Source organism: Elephas maximus, chromosome 3 (genome assembly GCF_024166365.1).
Source record: "Elephas maximus indicus isolate mEleMax1 chromosome 3, mEleMax1 primary haplotype, whole genome shotgun sequence".
NCBI classification, from domain to species: Eukaryota; Metazoa; Chordata; class Mammalia; order Proboscidea; family Elephantidae; genus Elephas; species Elephas maximus.
In genome coordinates, this window is record NC_064821.1 from 52,351,867 (window position 1) to 52,370,115 (window position 18,249).

An 18,249-nucleotide genomic window follows, 5' to 3' on the forward strand; every position below is an offset into this window, starting at 1 on the left:
AACTTGTATTTTGAAAGGCTCATTCTAGTCATGAGGAGAGGAGAAGGTGGGAGGAGATAGACTATGTTAAGAAGCTATTGTAATAATCCGTTACAAATCCAGAGATCATTTGTTAGTTATGATAGAGATGGAGACATAGCTGGGTTTGGGATATATATATAAATAAAAGGCAGATCCTATAGGACTTACCAGTAGTTGGGGTAGATGTGGTGAGAAGAAGAGAGGAGTCAGAATCAGACTTTATATGGGAAGGTGATGAGGAAGCAGGCCCTGCCAGATTCTCCTTGGAAGAACCTTTGGCTTCTGCCATGATAATCCGAGACTCTTCTAGGAGCCCCCTGGGTGACAGAGTAGTAGGACTGCTTGGAGAAAGGGTATTTTATTAGCCTTTCCTGGTCAGTGTTTGCAACGATAGTGGATGTTTCACTGGGCAAGGAAATAAAAACAAGTGCTCTGCCACATGGAAAAGTACACCAAGGTCCTTCCCCTTGGTTTCCCTCACTTGCATTAGTTTGAAATTCCACTGTCCTTAAAACACCAATTGTCAAACTTCTCCACGGATGGGCTAACACTAGCTTCTTACTCTGCCCTCTCCACTTCCAGTTAATAGTTGGGATCTTAAATAGCCAATAGTAGGCTTAGATCTAAGAAGGAATTGAGACCAGGCTTAGTGGGTATAAGGAGCCCTGGTGGTACAGTGGTTAAGCGCTTGGCTGCTAACCGAAAGGTCAGTGATTTGAACCCACCAGCCACTCCATAGGAGAAAGATGTGGCAATCTGCTTCCATCAAGATTTACAGCCCTGGAAGCCCTATGAAGTAGTTCAGTTCTATCCTACAGGATTGCTGTGAGTTGGAACTGACTCGATGGCAGTGGGTATAGTGGGTATAACATGAGTATATGCTACAAATAAAATCACTCTTTTACCCATTCCCTTGGTGCAAATTATTGAAACCCCTTTATACTCTGTTTACATCATCATTGCAGAGCACAATTATTAGTACTTAAGGCATCCTTATAACTGAACTGTTGAAAAATTATCACTGGGTTTCTGGCTTTCTGGAGCATATGAAACCTCACCTCGGTGTAGATACCGTGGCCTGATGAGCTGAGTGTTGACCTAGGTCCCGGAGCACTTTGCAATTACCCCAGCTTTGTAGCTAACCCATGGCATGGCATGTGGCAAGTTTCTGCCTGCCTTTGTCCATGTAACTACCCTGACTTGCCCACCAGGGCCCGCTTTGCCCTTGCAAGTAAGTCTCTATACTGCTGTTAGTACATGGTTCTAAAGTGCTGATTCAGTGTGTGGGCCTGTTCCTCTCCTACTTAGATATGACTAGAAAGGGGTGTTTTGCTTCAGTGGGCTCCAGGAACAAATAATAAAAAGTACAGCAAGTACAAGGCTGAGGACAGATCAGCACACTCTTATCAGTCATCTGAAATATGCACAGCCTTTCCAAGACAAATATGGACTCCTGTTTCTAGGAAAACACCAAAAAGTACTTATCAATTACCCTGCATACAGTTTATGGAAAAAGACAACACGAGGCTACTCCGAAAACCAGAGCAAAGCAGGTTCCTTTGGGCAACAGACAGCTGAGTGGCATGCGTTAGCAACGCTGCCCAGTCCCAGACGGTGGCCTGGGACTAGTCCATGAGCCTTTCTTCCCCGTCATGTGATTGCGGCACCCCTCGCCCGGTACCCTGGCCACCAGCTCATGTGAGAAGAAGCCTATTAGTTTGGTGTGTTCCTACTGAATGCCCACATACCTCACTCTTCTTCCTGACCCATTGCAAATCCGGAGATGGCTCTCCTGAAGAGATTTCTAGAAAAATAGGGTGTGAGCAAGTGGCAGTCTAGTTGTAAGGACAGTAACAGGAGTCACCATGGGTGGGGACCCACATTCTATTAAGCCCAGGTTTGGTGGGCGGGCTTTTACTTGACCTTCACAGCAGTTTTGTGGAGTAGATGGCATCATCTCCATTTTATAAAGAAAATTGGAACTGAGGGGGAAAGAAGTTAACTGACTTGTCCGTGATCACACAGCTAGAAAATTGGCAGAGGCAGGCTTCTAATTCAAAACTGAAGTCTTTAACCGCTATCTTAAAGAGCATTCACAGGTGGTAATACTGTAGTTTAATCCTGGTCACTAAATTTAGAGTATGTTTTGTGTGATGTGATGTGGTGCTTTGAGACAAGGAAGAGAAATCATTTGAACTGTAACTCTTCACTTCTTTGCCTTTTGTCCATTTACCGCCCCAGGACTCAAGCACAGAGGGTACGGAAGCCGCGTTGCTGCATGGGGCCCCAGGGGCTGCTTCCTCGCTATTCTGAGAGCCAGGCAGAAGGGCAGGAGCAGCTCTTCAAATTGACAGACAACATACAAGATGAATTGTAAGTTGGAGCCATGGGAAACCAGCCTTGCTGGTACACTGAGTTAGTTGTCTCTTCTTCTGTCTTTTTGAGTCTGAAAAGTTTCCACTGACCCAAGTATCATCATGCCTCTGACACCTTGGAACCAGTCAAAGGATTCCTTGTCTCTGGTGTTCAATAGGTTTAGGTATAACTAGCATTTACTCAAAGCAGTGGTTCTCAAACTGTGTTCCGTATCAGAAACTTGGCGAGTGTTTTTGATTGATTGTTTTCTCTAAAAACTGGCAGTCTTTTTCTAGTTAGTTCCAAGAGAAAAGATAATGGCTAAAGTGTTCTCAATTTTAAGGAGTTTTTTTTTTTCCCCAGTAAAATTTTCTTAAATTTTGGTGTCCTACGATTTGCTGAGGAGCCCTGGTGATGCAGTAGTTAAGCACTCTACTGCGAACCAGAAGGTTGGCTGTTCAAACGCACCAGCCATTCCGTGGGAGGAAAATGTGGCAGTCTGCTTCCCTAAAGATTTACAGCCTTGGAAACCCTATGGGGCAGTTCTGCTCTGTCCTGTAGGGTCACTGTGAGTCAGAATTGACTCGATGACCAATGGGTTTATTGTTTGCTAGCAAAACGAAACAGATAAACATAGCAAACAACTAGTAGTTGAAAATTTGGGCACTGTGATTTTCTTAAGATTGTTTTCTTACTCTTTGAATGTGGAGACTTATATTCCTGGGATTTTGAGGTATTTTCCATTAGTGAAATTATTTCTAGTTGATATGGTAGAATTAAACTATCTTAAGATATTCTACAGAGGCCCTTCTAGCGTACAGCGCTCCGTAGCCTGAATAGGTGTTAGAACTTCAAGACCAGAGAAAGCAATTTGTTATGCCTGGTGAGTAGCAAAGTGCTGGTTTAATTTCTTTTAATGTTTATTTATCTCCTTTAAGGCAAAGCAAGCTAGGGAGGGTTCTGGGGCCTGTGAATGTTGTGGTCAGTGGAAGCATGTCTGGAGTAGAGATTAACTGCCAGGATAGCCCTCAGTGTCATTGTTAGCAACCGTGTTAGGCTGACCTCAGCTCGTATTTTCTTAGCAGTACTTGAATGGAGACATCAAAAATCAAATCCAGAATTCATTGGTTGCTTGCTGGATAACATGGCATCTTCCTATATCTGTTTTGTGTAACCAAATTCCCTTCATTGTTATTGGAAGGTCTCTTGATAATGGCCGTGTACTATGTCATTAATGGACCCTACTGTGGCACTAACAATTGAGTGCTCGACTACTAGCGGTTCAGACCGACCCTGAGCCACCTCACAAGGCAGGACTGGCAGTCTGCTTCCAGAAGTCCACAGCTTTGAAAACCCTCTGGAGCAGTTCTAGTCTGCACATATGGGGCCTCCAGGAGTCAAAATTGATTGGATGGCAAATAACAACTGTTCTAGTCTCGACTCAGCCCCTGTCATCACTCTGATATCCTGTACAGTTTCACTCCAGAGAAGACTTTGTATTCCTGCCTTTTTAGGGCGGGGATTTAGTGCCACTGCTGCCCTTTATACCACTTTGCTGATGGGACTTTTTTGGCCTTTGGATCAGAGGCCCAGAGAGCCACTCCTCAGGCCTAGCAGGGCACAGTGCAGAACCTACTAGAATGGTGGCCTCATGAGGGCTGGGATTTCTGTCTGCTCCATTCACCTTCAGCTTCCAGAGTAGTGCCTCACACACAGTAGCACTCGATAAATATTTGTCGAATGAATGATAGATGGATGGTTGCAGTTTAGCGTTTGCGTTAATATGTGTCCACTTTTCAGCCTTTTCAGAGGTTTTTTTGGTCAGTGGTTAAATGAGATTATAAACTATTGTCTTGCGCTTTTAATTTCACCTTCATCCACCCCCATTCAAGTTGCCTCATTCTTGCAAAATTCATTTTTAATAGAGTGACATGTTTCAAAAAACACAAGGGAGAGATCATGTTAATGCAGCCAACATAGGATGGCTCACAGTGAGATGTCCACACTGAAACAGAGCTGGACTAAAAATGCCATCAGTAAACCAGATTTCGTTAAACTCTTGAAATTCTTGTGAACTAGGAGAAGACATTGGCGTGAATGAATTTTGACTCTAAAGATGAAAACCATGTGTCTCCACCCAAGTTTGTGGGTTAGATCTTTCCAGTGAATGTTGACGTAGGCATGTGGCCACCGTCTTTTTCAGTGGTACCAGGAGGAAGTCATCAGCAAACCTGGCCAATGTGTCTCAGAAGTATCTTCACTTCTCAGGCCAGGTCTCCGTGGTGACATGAGCATCCGAATCATCACTTTGCAAGAAAGGGGTTTTCAGGAAAAGCACACAAATACCAAATTATACCTCTGACTTTTATCCTAGAAGTGTAATTAAAAGCATGTTTAAAGACCTAATTATTTGCATATTTTCCTTCAGAGTTAACCCCTTAAAAGGGTCTTTAATACCTTGCTCTACTGTTCTAACTAAATGTTTCCATATTTTTTTCCAGTTAGGCTCACTGTTTCACTTCTGGAAAATATTGTGTAATTACTTCCTGATGCAGTTAAAACCCCACAAAGTCCCCGGTGGCATGGTTACTTCAACTTTGTTCTCCCAGATTGAGTTTCACTTAATTTTTGCATTTCTTTAATTAATTCGTATTAAAAAAAGATAGTTGCTGACATATGATATAAGGTCCGACAAGCTGAAAAGGCTTCCCTTTCAAATTAATCAAATGTTTTCTCTGGTATGTTGCAGAATTACTATTGATTGCAATTTTCCTCCATTTTGGTTTTGAGATAGAATCCTGGGCTAAGATGATGTTAAAGTAAAATTTGTCCTACGTGGTTCAATTAATTTTGCTTTGTAACTGATGTCTAATTTATGTGTAGTTTCTCATTTTCATTAAAAAAAAAAATGTACCTATTTTATTTCTAATACTTCATCAGAGACCCAGTTACATACTAGAATTGTAAGCGCTACAGTAGCTCTTACCTTTTCAAAATAAATGCTCAGGAGCAACCCACATGACCTAAGAAACTGCTCTAATGTGCTGTTTTCTGGAGTTGATTTGACAATTAGGTTGCATTTTTTAAAACGTAGCTTTAGAAAATAACATTGGTGAAAGTTGTTTTTTAGTTTTTTTTTAATGCAGAAAAGTACAAAAAAGAGAACAAAAATAACCTATAAGTAAAACCCACCAGCCAGATACCACCTTTCTCTTTTTAATGAAATGAATTCATGTACATGGTTAGCACACTCAAAAAGTACAGGAAGAAAATCAACAGAGAAGTTCTCCCTTCTTGCCCTCTTTGTAAAGATGCTGTTTACAGGACTTTGAATCTTGCCTGCCCTCCTGAGAAATTGCATATACAGAGGGAGAGACTAGTGCACCAAGACAGTATAGCCCCTTCCACATTTACAATAGGGAGCTTAGACCTTCTGTCACTGTGTAATATAATCTTGGAGTTCTTTCCATATATACTGCTGTTTTAACCTGAATTATTAGTTTAATTTATTTTATCTCTCTTCTTGTGTGAGCCATTTCCACAATCAGAATTTATTTTTGGAGCACAAGTATTGATTCTAATAGCATATAATTATAACTGTAAGCCTTTTAAAAACCAAACTCTTTGCCATCGAGTCGATTCCAGTTTATAGCCACCCTGTAGGACAGAGCAGGACTGCCCCATAGGGTTTCCAAGGAGTGCCTGGTAGATTTGAACTGCTGACCTTTTGGTTAGCAGCCGTAGCTCTTAACTGCTACCCCACCAGGGTTTCCGTAAGCCTTATAGTAATATATATAATCTCAAACAGAAAAACTGGCCCTTTTAAGGAGTGTTGTAGAATTCATTAGCTTCCATTTTCTAGCCCAGAAGACAGTCTATCAATAACCAGTGACGCTTAGGAAATCTGACATTCTTGAATACGCCCCTGAATTAGAACTTGCATTTGGTGGATTACCCAACTATTCAAATAAAAGTTAATGACTGCTAAGTTGTCGATAGGTTAAATTGAGAGTTCTGAGAGAATTCTTTCACTTTACTATTGGGTGAAATAACATCCACCATCCGAAGCTGTGTGTGCACTGCCAATTCTGTTGGGCCTTGTGATGCAATTTTCCTGTCAGTTTCTGAGACTACCTGACAAATTTGCTGTCTCCTACTATGTGCCAGGATGAAGAAGAAATTTGCTCTGTCCTCAGTGAGTTCCCAGGCTAGCAGGGGAAAGACTATTATGAACTGCCTGTAAAGGAGCCCTGGCGGCTCAGTGGTTAAGCACTCTCCTGTGACCAAAAGGTTGGTGGTTTGAATCCACTATCTGCTCTGAGGGAGAAGATATGGCAGTCTGGTTCCGTAAAGATTTGCAGCCTTGGAAAACCTATGGGGCAGTTCTGCTCTGTCCTGTAGGGTCACTATGAGTTGGAATTAACTCGGTAGCAACAGATTTTGGTTTTTTATAACAGCATCACTATCGTAATAGAAGTATGAATAGTGTGTTATGGGACCACGGAGGGGAAGTGATTGCTTGCTGTCTAGAAAGCCAGGGAAGGCTTCCCAGAGAAGGCTGTGGACCCTAGACCTGGTCCTGTAGGATGAGAAGGAGTGTGCCCAGGAGAGGAGGGGTTAAGGCACGTAGCATTGAGAAGTGTTGGCAAAGGCATGAAGGGAAAAGTGTTAATGACCTGTCAGGAGAATTCTGGTTCGCCCAGTGAAGCAGCAGCGGAGGGGAGGAGCTGGGTTTGTAAAACTGGAAAGCGCTTTACAAGGGCAGATGCTGAAGGCCTTTCCTTAAATGCCACGGTAAGGAGCTCACCTCTCCCGTTGGCAGTGACGAGATTTTGAAGGAGTGTACACAAAATTACATGTTTAAAATGTTACCTTGAAGGCAACAGAGAAATGGATCAGAGTTGCAAGAATGGAGGCAGGAAGCCAGCTAGAGGCACTTGGGTTGATCTAGGTGCAAGGGGATGAGGCCTGAACACGACAGAGGAGTGAAGATGACCGGAAGGGGACAGAGGTGAGGGGTGTGAGTGAGGAGGAGAAATTGCGAGTGACTCTGACTGGCTGCCTACTGTGTGGGGTGGGGACATGCTGACTGAGCTGGGTGATGCTAGAGGAGGAGAGAAGTGGAGAAGAAACGAGAGCTCGGCCGTGGACGTGCTGAGTGGGAGGCGCTTGTGGGACGTGTGTGGAGGTGGCCTGCAGGGGCTGGTGCCTGGAGTGGCCAGGCACAGACGTGGATGTGGGACTCACGGATGGGTGGAAGTGATGCCCGGGGTGGATGAGTGCGCAGGAGCACTTATGGTGGAAGGCGACTTGAAATGCTTCTGATTTTGAAACCACTCCAAAGTGAGTAGACTATAGATATAAAAATAGAGTTAATAAAGCAAAAAAATTAAAGAGTAGGAGGAAAAGAAAAGGTAGTTGAGACAATTGCTTGATGGTTTCCTCTTTCCCAGAGGAGAAATCAATGCAAGACTTCTTTTGTGTGTGTCCTGTGAGAGACCAATTAGAGACACCCTCTCTCCAATGTGCTGATGAGGGGATTGGTCGACTTGCAAGGGCATCCACCCCACAGACTCGGGATAACATGGCATCTTTGCTTAACAGTAGAAGAAAGTAACAATAGCCACCATTGACTGAGTATCTTCTCTGTGCTGGGTGCCTCTATGAGCTCTTATCACAGTGGCCTTGCAGACTAGGCATCATGACCCTCCTTCTACAGAGAAGGACAGGGATACTCTGAGCAAAGCCATCTGGCATCAAGGCCTGGCTGGCTTAGATGGCAAGTCTTCCATGTGACTCAGAGAGAGCAGTAATAGTACCTGCCCCAGACTGAAAGAACCCAAGGTATGGTTGATGTTACCATGGGTGCTATTGAGAATACCCCCCATGGTGTTTGTGGTTTATGGATATTGTGATAGAGGGTTCTACTTCTGTGGCATTTAATCTTGCCAGATTCGTCCACTATTCACACCCGTCATCTTGGAGAATAGTGTAAGCCATGAGCCACAGCCTTCCTTTCTCTCAGAAGTTTTCTGACAGTGATTACAAGGTCAGAGGGTCCCCTTTCTGTCCTTATGGGAAAAAAAAAAGAAAACAAATGAAGTTTAAAAAAATTGCATAAAGACACTGGTGAATAGGCAAATGTATTGAGAACAAAATTTATTAATTGTTACCCGGGGTGGGCAGGAGGAAGGACAAAAGGAAGCCAACGCCCGGGGGACTCAGCTTCTGTTGGGGCTGACGGAAGAAACTTGGAAATGGCGATGGTTGAACATGATGAACATAGTGCCACTGAACTGTGTGTGAGAAGATTGTGGAAATGGCAGATGTTTTGTTGCCTGTATATTTATCACAATTTAAAAAAAAGACTGGTTATTTAGAACCAATTATAGCAACCTAAAATGTGTCAAAAGGAAAAAAGAGGAAGGCCCTCAGCGAGATGGGTTGACACAGTGGCTGCAACAGTGGGCTCAAGCATAGCACCAAGTATGAGGATGGCGCAGGACCTGGTGGCAGTTCATTCTGTGGTATGTGGTGTCGCTATGAGTCGGAACTGACTGACGGCACCTAACAACAACAAAATGTGTCAAAGAACACCGGGGTCTTCCCTGACTCTCTTTATACAAGGAGGAAGCTAACCTGGGCGCTTTGTGTTTCTGGCCACTTGTTCTCATTTTCCTTTGCTCTGAGTTAATAACAGATCAGAGAGTAGAAGGATGTACTCTGGATCAACCTGAGACAATGTTTGCTTTCTCCTCTGTGTCATCCATGAGGTTTTCTAATAGTCACTTACCCATGGGCCAAAAGTAAGTCTTGGGTGAAGCTCAGTTTTTGGGGGTGAAGAGCGGATGCCCAGAGTCCAGACTCCACTGGTAAAGCAGCCTAAGCAGCAGTAGGTGCTGTCGCCCTGCTGATGTAACCAGGGGCCTCTCCAGTAAAGGCAGTGAACACCCATGGCTTTGAAGAAAAAAAGAAACAGATGGAGCAGATAGCAGAGGAGGTGAGCTGAAGTGCTCTGCTTTCGCCTGGCTCTTCTTGTCACCTGAGTTCCGGTCTCTCTCACAGAGTGATGAGTTTGGGGTTGGTTTCCATTAGAGGAAGGTACCAGTTTGGAGCTCAGTTTTTATTATCCTTTGATGTGGTTTCCAGATTTTGTTAAAAAGTCGTAACTATGACACCCACAGCTTTGGTCTTTGGTTATGGAAGGGCTGGGGAAGTGTCAGGAGGACAGTAAACAGATGGAGCTCCCCCAGCCTCCTTGGGGGACCTGGCACTCTCGCTGTGGCTTCACTGTCCCCACGTCTCCTGCCAAGGCCATGCAGAAATGACTGCCTCACTTCCTCTCAGTTATACCCTCGGCACTGATCTTTTACTTGTGATTTGAAAAGTCTTAAGAATATTTCATGTAAATATCCAAAAAATGTTATCATCAGCAGGACTTTCAGGTTGTAACTGGACCCTGGACATACAGAGTAGAGATCTGGGCAGATCGACAAGCTGCTCTTTCCCCCTTACATTTTTGTATGGCCATGAGTCCTTTTGACCTTCCTAATAACTCCACGAAAGATAAACTGAACCACAAAGCAGGCAAGAGGCTTGGCCAGAGTCGCAGACTGTCGGGGTTTCCCGGCTTCGGTGTGCCCTCTCTTTCCGGGGGTCCAGTGTCTCAGCCCAAAACCACCCTGCCTCCAGACAGCTCTGGCCTGATTGAGGGCTTGTGCCATCTGCGGTGTCCTGGAAAGGAGGCTATTTTAGACCCTATAAAAGTGTTCTAATATGGAAAGTGCACTAATAATGTCAGCCACTCGGGCCCATATCGGGGTAAGAGCAGCTGCCTCACGGAAACGCCTTGCCCTCTCTAGAGTCTGTGCATAAATGTCAGCCGTAATGGGTGCCGAAGGCGTGGGGAGGTGGCAAGGGTGACTGGGATAGAAATGTCTGTCTTGGTGCTGGGCTGGAGGGAAGACAGTGGAATCCCACTGGGAGGTTTTATGCACAGCCCTGCTCTTACCCCGGTGGCACTGGCCACCTTTGGGGGACACCTTTGAAGGCCATTGCAGTCTCAGCTGCCATGCCCCTGGCACCTCTGTACTCAGATGCTGTAGGTCGTTTTCTGGTTTTTATGCTAGTTTTGGGGGGCGGGGGGAGTGGACCTGAGCTGTGTGCAAGTTCCAGCTAGCCCAGAATGCTTCCCACTGCGACTGTGTTCTGTTGCTTTCTCCTCCTTCTGTCTCTCTCCAGCTCTCCCTGTTCCCCTCTTTCCTTCCCCTGGGCCGGCTATTTTAGATTCCACTGTGTTGATGAGGTGATAACGCTGCCCTTGGTGCTGTCAGAGCTGGGAAGTGAGAAAGTCTGTGCTAAGTGGCCTGAGCCCTGAAAGCTGCTGGTATTTCTAATTTTGGCTTTGAGACTTTACAAGTCTACATTCTTGGCATTGCCAACCGGTTAGAGCAGAACAATAAGCCCCAATTTTTGTTATGGGAGGCAGTAATTAAAATGGCAGCTGGAACAAGGCAGAGACTTCCTGAGGACTTATAGGGTGGCCAACTCCGTGGTGGGTCCTTGGGAGGTACAAGGGGTGTTAAGATATGGACCCCACTCTTAGGGGGCTTACAGCTTAGTTGGAGAGCTGAGATACTTGTCCAGGAAACATAAAAAGACCAAGTAAGTGTTTGGCTGGCTTTTGAAGGTAAATGCAAGTAAGTATTCAAGAGTAGAGAAGGGGGTAGAGTATTTAGGAAAAGCCTCCTGGATGGGCAGCACTTAGACTCGGCAAGAAGGAGGCCGTGGCTCCCCGTGGAGTGCTTTCCAAGTCCAGAGGTGCCCAAGCCCCAGCGCCTGCTGGGACTGACAGGAGAGCAGCCGTCCACAGCAGGCGGCCCTCTCATGCCACGCACACTTCAGCCATCACATTGGAGTGTTTTGCAACTGCCAACCCAGGAACAAAGCTATCTTGGGACCCTGGTCCCAGAGCAGTTCCAGGTGGAGCCTTGGCTCCAAGCAAATAGTTTGGAAATTCCCCTCAGGACATCAAATCCCAGGGGGCTGGAGCTCGACAGCCAGCCTGTTGTCAGCTCTCCGGATTCTCAGTATTCATCCGTCCGCTCACCCTGCCGTCTGACGTCGCAGCCCCATTGTGGAGGGCTGTCACAAGACGCAGTGGAGGCAGCCAGGCTTGGGAGACCTGTCACAACGGATTCCAAGTTCACTGCTCTTCATTCAGTAGCCCAGCCGAGAGGTTTGAAGCGCATAAATTTCCACTTTAAATCTGTAAGCTCCATGGAAGAGGAATTTGATTTTCTTTTTTCCGAGTGGCCCTAAAGCTCCTAGAAGTAACGACTGAAAGTTATGAAAGCCAGGATTACAGCTTCATCTACAAAGACGTTTTCTGCTGTTAGCATCTTCCCAAAGTGGAATGGTGGTCTCATGAGTTCCCTGTCACCCGAGGCATTGGGCAGAGACCATGTTAGGAAGGGTGCAGACACAGGAGAGCAAGTGTTCTCCTGGTGTGCCACCTGTTCCCACCGTACAATTTGGTAAACCTGTTTAGTTCTGCTCTCTCCCAGGTCAGCAGGAAACTTTCTCAGCTGCTACTTCAGTTTAGCATTTAAAAGCATTCTATTTTCTTCCTTTACTTTGTCAGACAAAGCATTGTTACAGTTTCCCCTAAGCCTTAGACTATCTAAAAACTCACTAGAAACACCCCACAAAATACATTTCCAGATGTCAGTTGTTTCTGTTGTTGATGGTTCACTAACATTTAAGGAGCACACCCTGTGTCAGTGTGCTGTGTGCCTTACCCATGGGCCTCTCAACAATGCTGCCAGGTCAATAACCATTTTATTCTTAATTTACAAATGAGGAAACTGAGGCTCAGAGAACTAAGCCACCTGCCCAAAAGGTAGTAAGCGAGGGAGCTTGGACTCAAGCTCAGGTATTTGGAGGGAGCCCAGCACTCACCCTGGGCCTGCACCCCCTTTCCATGGCTCAGCGACAAGGAGCAACGTGACCGACTTCGGAGAGGAGAAGCTGTGTGTCATTCCTCTTTGTCCTCCCTCCCGTTGCAGCTTCATAGCTGTGGAGAACATCGATAGCTACTGTGTGCTCATCTCCTCCAAAGCTGTGTACTTCCTGAAGAGTGGAGACTATGTCGATCGAGAGGCCATTTTCCTAGAAGTCAAATACGACGACCTCTACCACTGCCTCGTCTCCAAAGACCACGGGAAGGTGTATGTGCAGGTGACCAAAAAAGCTGTGAACACAAGTAGCGGAGTGTCCATCCCAGGACCTTCTCACCAGAAACCCATGGTGAGTACACACCTGACTTATCTGCTTGCCCCTCCTGAGTGGGCGCATTGCAGTGGGTCAAGGGGTAGAGGGCTGTCTGAACTCCGCTGCCTGCTTAGCTCTTTTCAGCAGTCCTTCATTTTGAAGGTGTAGGCTGGGCAGCTATTAATCCCCAGGGATACTGCTTCTTAATCCTGATTTAGAAGGCACCCTCCCAGGCCTACCACGGATGACCCTGGGTCATTACTCCGCATGTGTGCCTCAGTTACCCACCGGTACAATATGGGTAATAATGCCAACTCTAGTTCATCGTGAGGACCAATACCATGATGCATAGTTTTTGTTTCTTTTTTTTATTCCTAAAAGGTAATATTTCAATTCATTGAATCCAAGAAGGTGTTAGCTTGTGTGCACACTGGCTTCTCTGTTGTTTCTTGTGTAACAATGGAGACTGTTAACTTTTTTCTGTGCAAAGAAACAAGTTTGTAAGTATATACCTTGCCTTTATAGGGTATGAGGTATTGTTATAGAAAGACTTAAATGGTAAAATCCCTATTAATAACTAACATTCACTAAGGGCTCACTGCGTGCAGGTATATGCTAAGTACTTTTTATGGATTATTTGATGCTGTCCTGTCACTGTCCCCACTTTACTGTTAAGGGGGCTTGGTGAAGACAGGTGACTTGCCTGTGAAAGCCAACCACAGGAAGGAGCTGAGGTTCAGTACCAGGCACTCTGACCCCAGAGTTCTGCCACCTCCACCCAGAGGGACTGTGGGCACAGCAGAAGCAGGTGAGGGAAGACAGACCCTTTTGTAGCCATCATCTGACTTGGTGGCTTTTCATGAAGCCTACATATTAGCCCTGCTCATTTTACACCTGGATGCTGGAAGCTCCAAGCCTGCCCTCAAGAAAGGGTGTAATTAAATGGTCCTGCTTATCTCTGGGTCCTTTCTACATATTACAAACAGCAACCAGCCTTTTGGGACCTCTTTTCTCAGGGATCCCTTGACCGTCTCCTGCCCAGGAATGCACTTGAGTTACTTTGCCTGGTGCAGGCTTCCCTGGGGTCACTGGCATGGCCATACCATGGGCTTGAATTAGGGCTGGTGGGTAGAGAAAATTAATTGGATCAGAATTAACTGGACTAACCGGACTGGACAGGGCTCTCTAGTCCAGTTAACTGATCCAAAGGTCTGGGGTAAATCCCTGGAATCTGCATTTTTAACATATTTTCTAAGTCCAGCCCATAATCACCGGACATGTAGGAATCCCTGCAATTCAGACCCAGTTCCAGGTCTGAGTTGGAGAGGAGCTCAGTGAGGCAAGGCCAAGAGCAAAAATCAAGGCTTGTACCTTTGGCATTCAAATCTAAACTCTGTGTTGGCCAAAGAGGGAAGACCAATAAGAAGACAATTGCCTTGAGGCTTTTCTCATCAAGAACACTCCAGAGTTTACTCACCTTGAAAGGGGCACAAGTATATTTGAGCTAGCCTCTCTGAAAAGGAACTTGTAGAAACACATACACTTTTGGGTGTTATTTTTCTCTACCTACCAGCCCTAACTCAAGCCCATGGTGTGGCTATGCCAGTGACCCAAGGGGAGTCTGTACAAGGCAAAGCAAACTCAGTTGGACTAGAGAGCCCTGGCAAACCCTGGTGGTGTAGTGGTTAAGTGCTACAGCTGCTAACCAAAAGGTCAGCAGTTTGAATCCGCCAGGTGCTCCTTCGAAACTCTATGGGGCAGTTCTACTCTGTCTTATAGGGTCACTATGAGTCGGAGTCGACTCAGCAGCAATGGGTTTAGAGAGTCCTGGAAATCCATATCTCTTAAAAGTGTAACTAACCATACTTATTCTGATAGGCCATGAGGCGGGGGACTGCTGCCTGGGTGAATTTTGGTTGCCCACGTACTGTGATTCTGTTTGGTTTTCCCACCTCGGGGGCAGGTTACTCATTCTGCTCTGCTCTTCAGGTCCATGTGAAATCCGAAGTCCTCGCTGTCAAATTATCACAAGAAATAAACTATGCAAAGAGCCTTTACTATGAACAGCAACTTATGTTAAGACTCAATGAAAATCAAGAGCAGCTGGAGCTGGACTCCTGAAAAATGCCAACTGCTGGAGATGGACGCTCCCGGACACAAACCCCAGTCCACTCGGGAGGAAAGAGGCCCATACTCTTGGCTTAAATTAAAGGCAGAACCAGAATAAGGTGTGGGGGAAAGATATCAAGGAACAAGAGAAAGTAAACACTGATGGGGAAAGATACAAGTGGAAAGCGTATTAATGGGGGGAGGTGCTTTCAATAATGGGGGAGTAATTTTTAAAAGATATTGGTTGAATAACGTAAAAAAAAAAAAAGTACTGAGATGAATCTAATTTTTAGATTGCCCTGTATTTTGTTAACATGTATATATGTACAACTATGTGTTTGTAAATACTTAGGAATGTTTCTAAACAGGGCCTATGATATGCGTAAAGGTTTGTTAACTGTAAAGTAATTTAAAATTATATTGAATCTCGTATTGCACTAACTCTACACATCTAATTCAGGGTATTCTCTATAGAAAGACATTCTTGAAAGCTGAAGAATGGTTGTGTCTTAGTTTTGAAAACTAAAGTATTCACAGTAAAGTAGATTGAAGTGAGATCCAATGTATTCAAGAGTGATGCCTCTGAACCCCATGGTTGTCCAGGCTGGAGCTGTGAGCCAAAGTCCTCAGAACTAGAGCTGGCCCTGCAGAAGGAAATGTAGGAGAGTGTGTTGGTAGCCCATCTTTTATTTCTCAACCCCATTTTAAAGATTGTTCTTAGATTATCATGAATTGTTTTTTTATCTTTCTCTTTGGCTTTCTCCTGACTAGTCTTGCCAAACTTTGAGGTAAAATATGTTACCACATGCACAAAAGACCATTAGCATTATCATTTTTCTTGGGTTATGATTCGAGAGGGTCACTTTGAAACATTGAAACATTGTTGATTTAGAAGGAAAAAAAAAATTCTCATTGAACTATTTGTTTGAAGCTATCAAAAATCTGTAATAAGAATACTCTTCTTTCTGGGTAACAGCAACAATGGAGAAGGTTCTAGAAATGCTTTTTGTTTTAATAAAGCTACATGCCGGCACTAGAGCATCACAGCCCCAGTGGACTCAGTGATGGTAACATAGGACAAGAAGGGGAGGAAGAGAGTCTCAGAAAAGGGAATACAATTTGAGTATTAAAAAGCTGTTTTGTAAGCTTTTCATGGAACCAAGAGTCACCTCTTGCCCTTAATGTCCTTTTGGCCAAAGCATCTCTTGTCCTTGGTTTTAAATCCCAGTCAGTAGGAAGCCCTGGTATGTGTGCCCTGTACTTCTTGGGTCAGCTTGGGTCTTGTTTTTGGTGTTTCCTTTTTCTGTAAGGAATAAGCAAATGAAGAGAAAGAAAGAAAGAAAGAAAAGGCCTCATACCAGAGTGAATAACTTGCCTTGTGATTTTTAATTTTTTTTTTTTTTTAAATAAAGCTAATTCAATGGCACTGGGGTTTTTTGGGTTAATCAATTTCTACAGCCTGTCACATGTAGGTAGCCAGGATCTGAGATGACTCAGCAGATGAGTGGATGTGTACAAGTATTGGGTGCTGATAACTCATGACCCAAATCTTTCCAAGACACAAATGAAGCCAATCTGCTGTATGTGTGTGTGCGTGCGCGCGCGCTGCACATGTGCGTTCATGTGTGCATGCTCAAAGAGAATGGGAGGGAGCTTCGGTGGAAGTGCTTTAGCTAGTGTTTTTAAGGATCAGGAATCCCAAGGTCTGTATAGTCTTCACTGAACTCTAAGTGGATTGCAAAACTGAAACTTGGTTTTTGAAAGGTTGGAGTGATTGTTGCTGGGTGGTCGTCACACCTGTGTGGGCTCCCAAATACAAGATGCACAGCAGGATAGCCAAGTGTTAACTCCTCCAGATCCTCCTCACCAGCCTCCCTCCCTGCACCCCACGAGTTTGGCTTGGGGTTTTTGTCATCGGTAACCCACTGCCTGAGATCATGACCTCTTAAAGATGAGACCCTCAGAAGGGTTGTTTGCTTCCATCAGTGAGCCTGGATGGAGTCATTTGAAATTTCTTTACCCGGTTAAAGAGCTTAGTTTTACTAAAGTCTGCCTTCTACCCCCAGCAGCAACTGGGCAGTCTCAGACCTGGCTGCAGAAAGTTCGCTGAGTGCCGCACTGTGGAATGGTGCTCCCAGGAGATTCCAAAGAGGTGTTCAGATGCCCTCCCCCCAGGGCTCCTTCTAATTTTAATCAGCTCTTTAAATAGTTGACCGTCTCTGCCAATTGCACAACCACTGCTATCTCTGACATTTGTACCTTAGAAGAAACAGATGATAAAATGGGATCCCAAAATCAAATGGGGTGGGGCGGGGTGGGTAGTGGGAAGGCAACTGAGAACTTCTCAAGCTCTCCGCTGTCCTCACAGCCCTCACTCCAGGCCTGGGGATAACGTTTCAGGGGCTGTAGACATAGTTCTCCGATTCCCCAGGAAAAACCCAAACCTTAGGAGGAAACAAGCCCTGCCCTTGGCCTCTCAACTGCCCATTTCTTTTTAAATTGAGATTTGGCCATGATGTCTGAGATTCTGTTATGATAATTTCTGCTGATTTTCATTCTGTCTCAAATGCACAACTCCTCTCTGAAAAAAAAAAAAAAATTTTTTTTTTTTTTTTGAGTGAAATAAATTGAATAAGGAGAAATAGGGTAAAGAGAAATTAGAAGCCGTCCCAGCTCCCTGAGCCAGTACAGTTGGCCAAGCCATCGCTGCCTAACCAGAGCCGTGTTTCTTTGCCCACTGGAAAAGCTAGCCAGAGGTCAGCGTCTCTCCACACCCCTGAGGTGGTCACCGTGAAATGAAAAACAGAAAAGCGGCCTCTTCCCTAGCCCCAGTGTCTTGCTGTTTGGTGGGTACTCACCTCAATGTTCAGAAGGCTTCAGGGCCACCTTGTTTTTAAGTATCATCTGTGCCTCAAAACACCATAGTAGCTGCTTGGTAAAGTTCTGAAAATAAATCTCTGGTTCTCCACTGTGTAAACACTATTACAATCATCAATCTGTTAAGACTCTAATCTGTTTCTTATATCAGAGTCGTCATTTTCTTCCTGTGGAATAAAATGTTTTGTTGACTTCCCAGATACGTTCTTTGTTTTCTCCTGGTTTCTTGGTGTTCCATACATTCTAGAACCGTTGCCAGTGACAAATACCAAACTAATTACAACATTTACAATAAAATGCAGCCTCTCCCCTCGTCACCACTCCAAGGAAGCACGGTACTAGGGCAAACCCCACACCTTGAATAAATACTTCCAAGAAGAACAAACAGCACTTTCTGTTCTCCATAGCCTGGGTATGCTTGCTGCTCCTCACCCCATCCCAAACAAGAGGGCCACGGACAACCTCAAGGGTACTGGTCTAAGCCTTGGCTGGAAAGAAGTCATCATTTGCTGAGATGGGGAGGCCTTTGGAGCAGGTGTGGAGGGACTGAGCAGGAGCTCACTTGGGGCTTCTTAAGTTCAAGGTGCCCACTAGACATCCACATGGGCAACAATT

At 45.0% G+C, this 18,249-nt stretch overlaps 1 protein-coding gene across 5 annotated transcripts in view; it reads left to right on the plus strand.

Annotated features, from left to right (window-relative positions):
* Nucleotides 1–17,832, plus strand: part of VPS13D (vacuolar protein sorting 13 homolog D) — a 273,685-nt gene extending 255,853 nt beyond the window's left edge. For all 5 annotated transcript variants that reach the window (XM_049877954.1, XM_049877956.1, XM_049877957.1 and 2 more), the window contains 3 exons: nt 2,263–2,394; nt 12,444–12,684; nt 14,638–17,832. In XM_049877954.1, the coding sequence (XP_049733911.1) occupies nt 2,263–2,394; nt 12,444–12,684; nt 14,638–14,769 (505 nt within the window). In that variant the 3' untranslated portion in view covers nt 14,770–17,832. The remainder of the gene's footprint in view (nt 1–2,262; nt 2,395–12,443; nt 12,685–14,637) is intronic.
* Nucleotides 17,833–18,249: the final 417 nt, after the last annotated feature.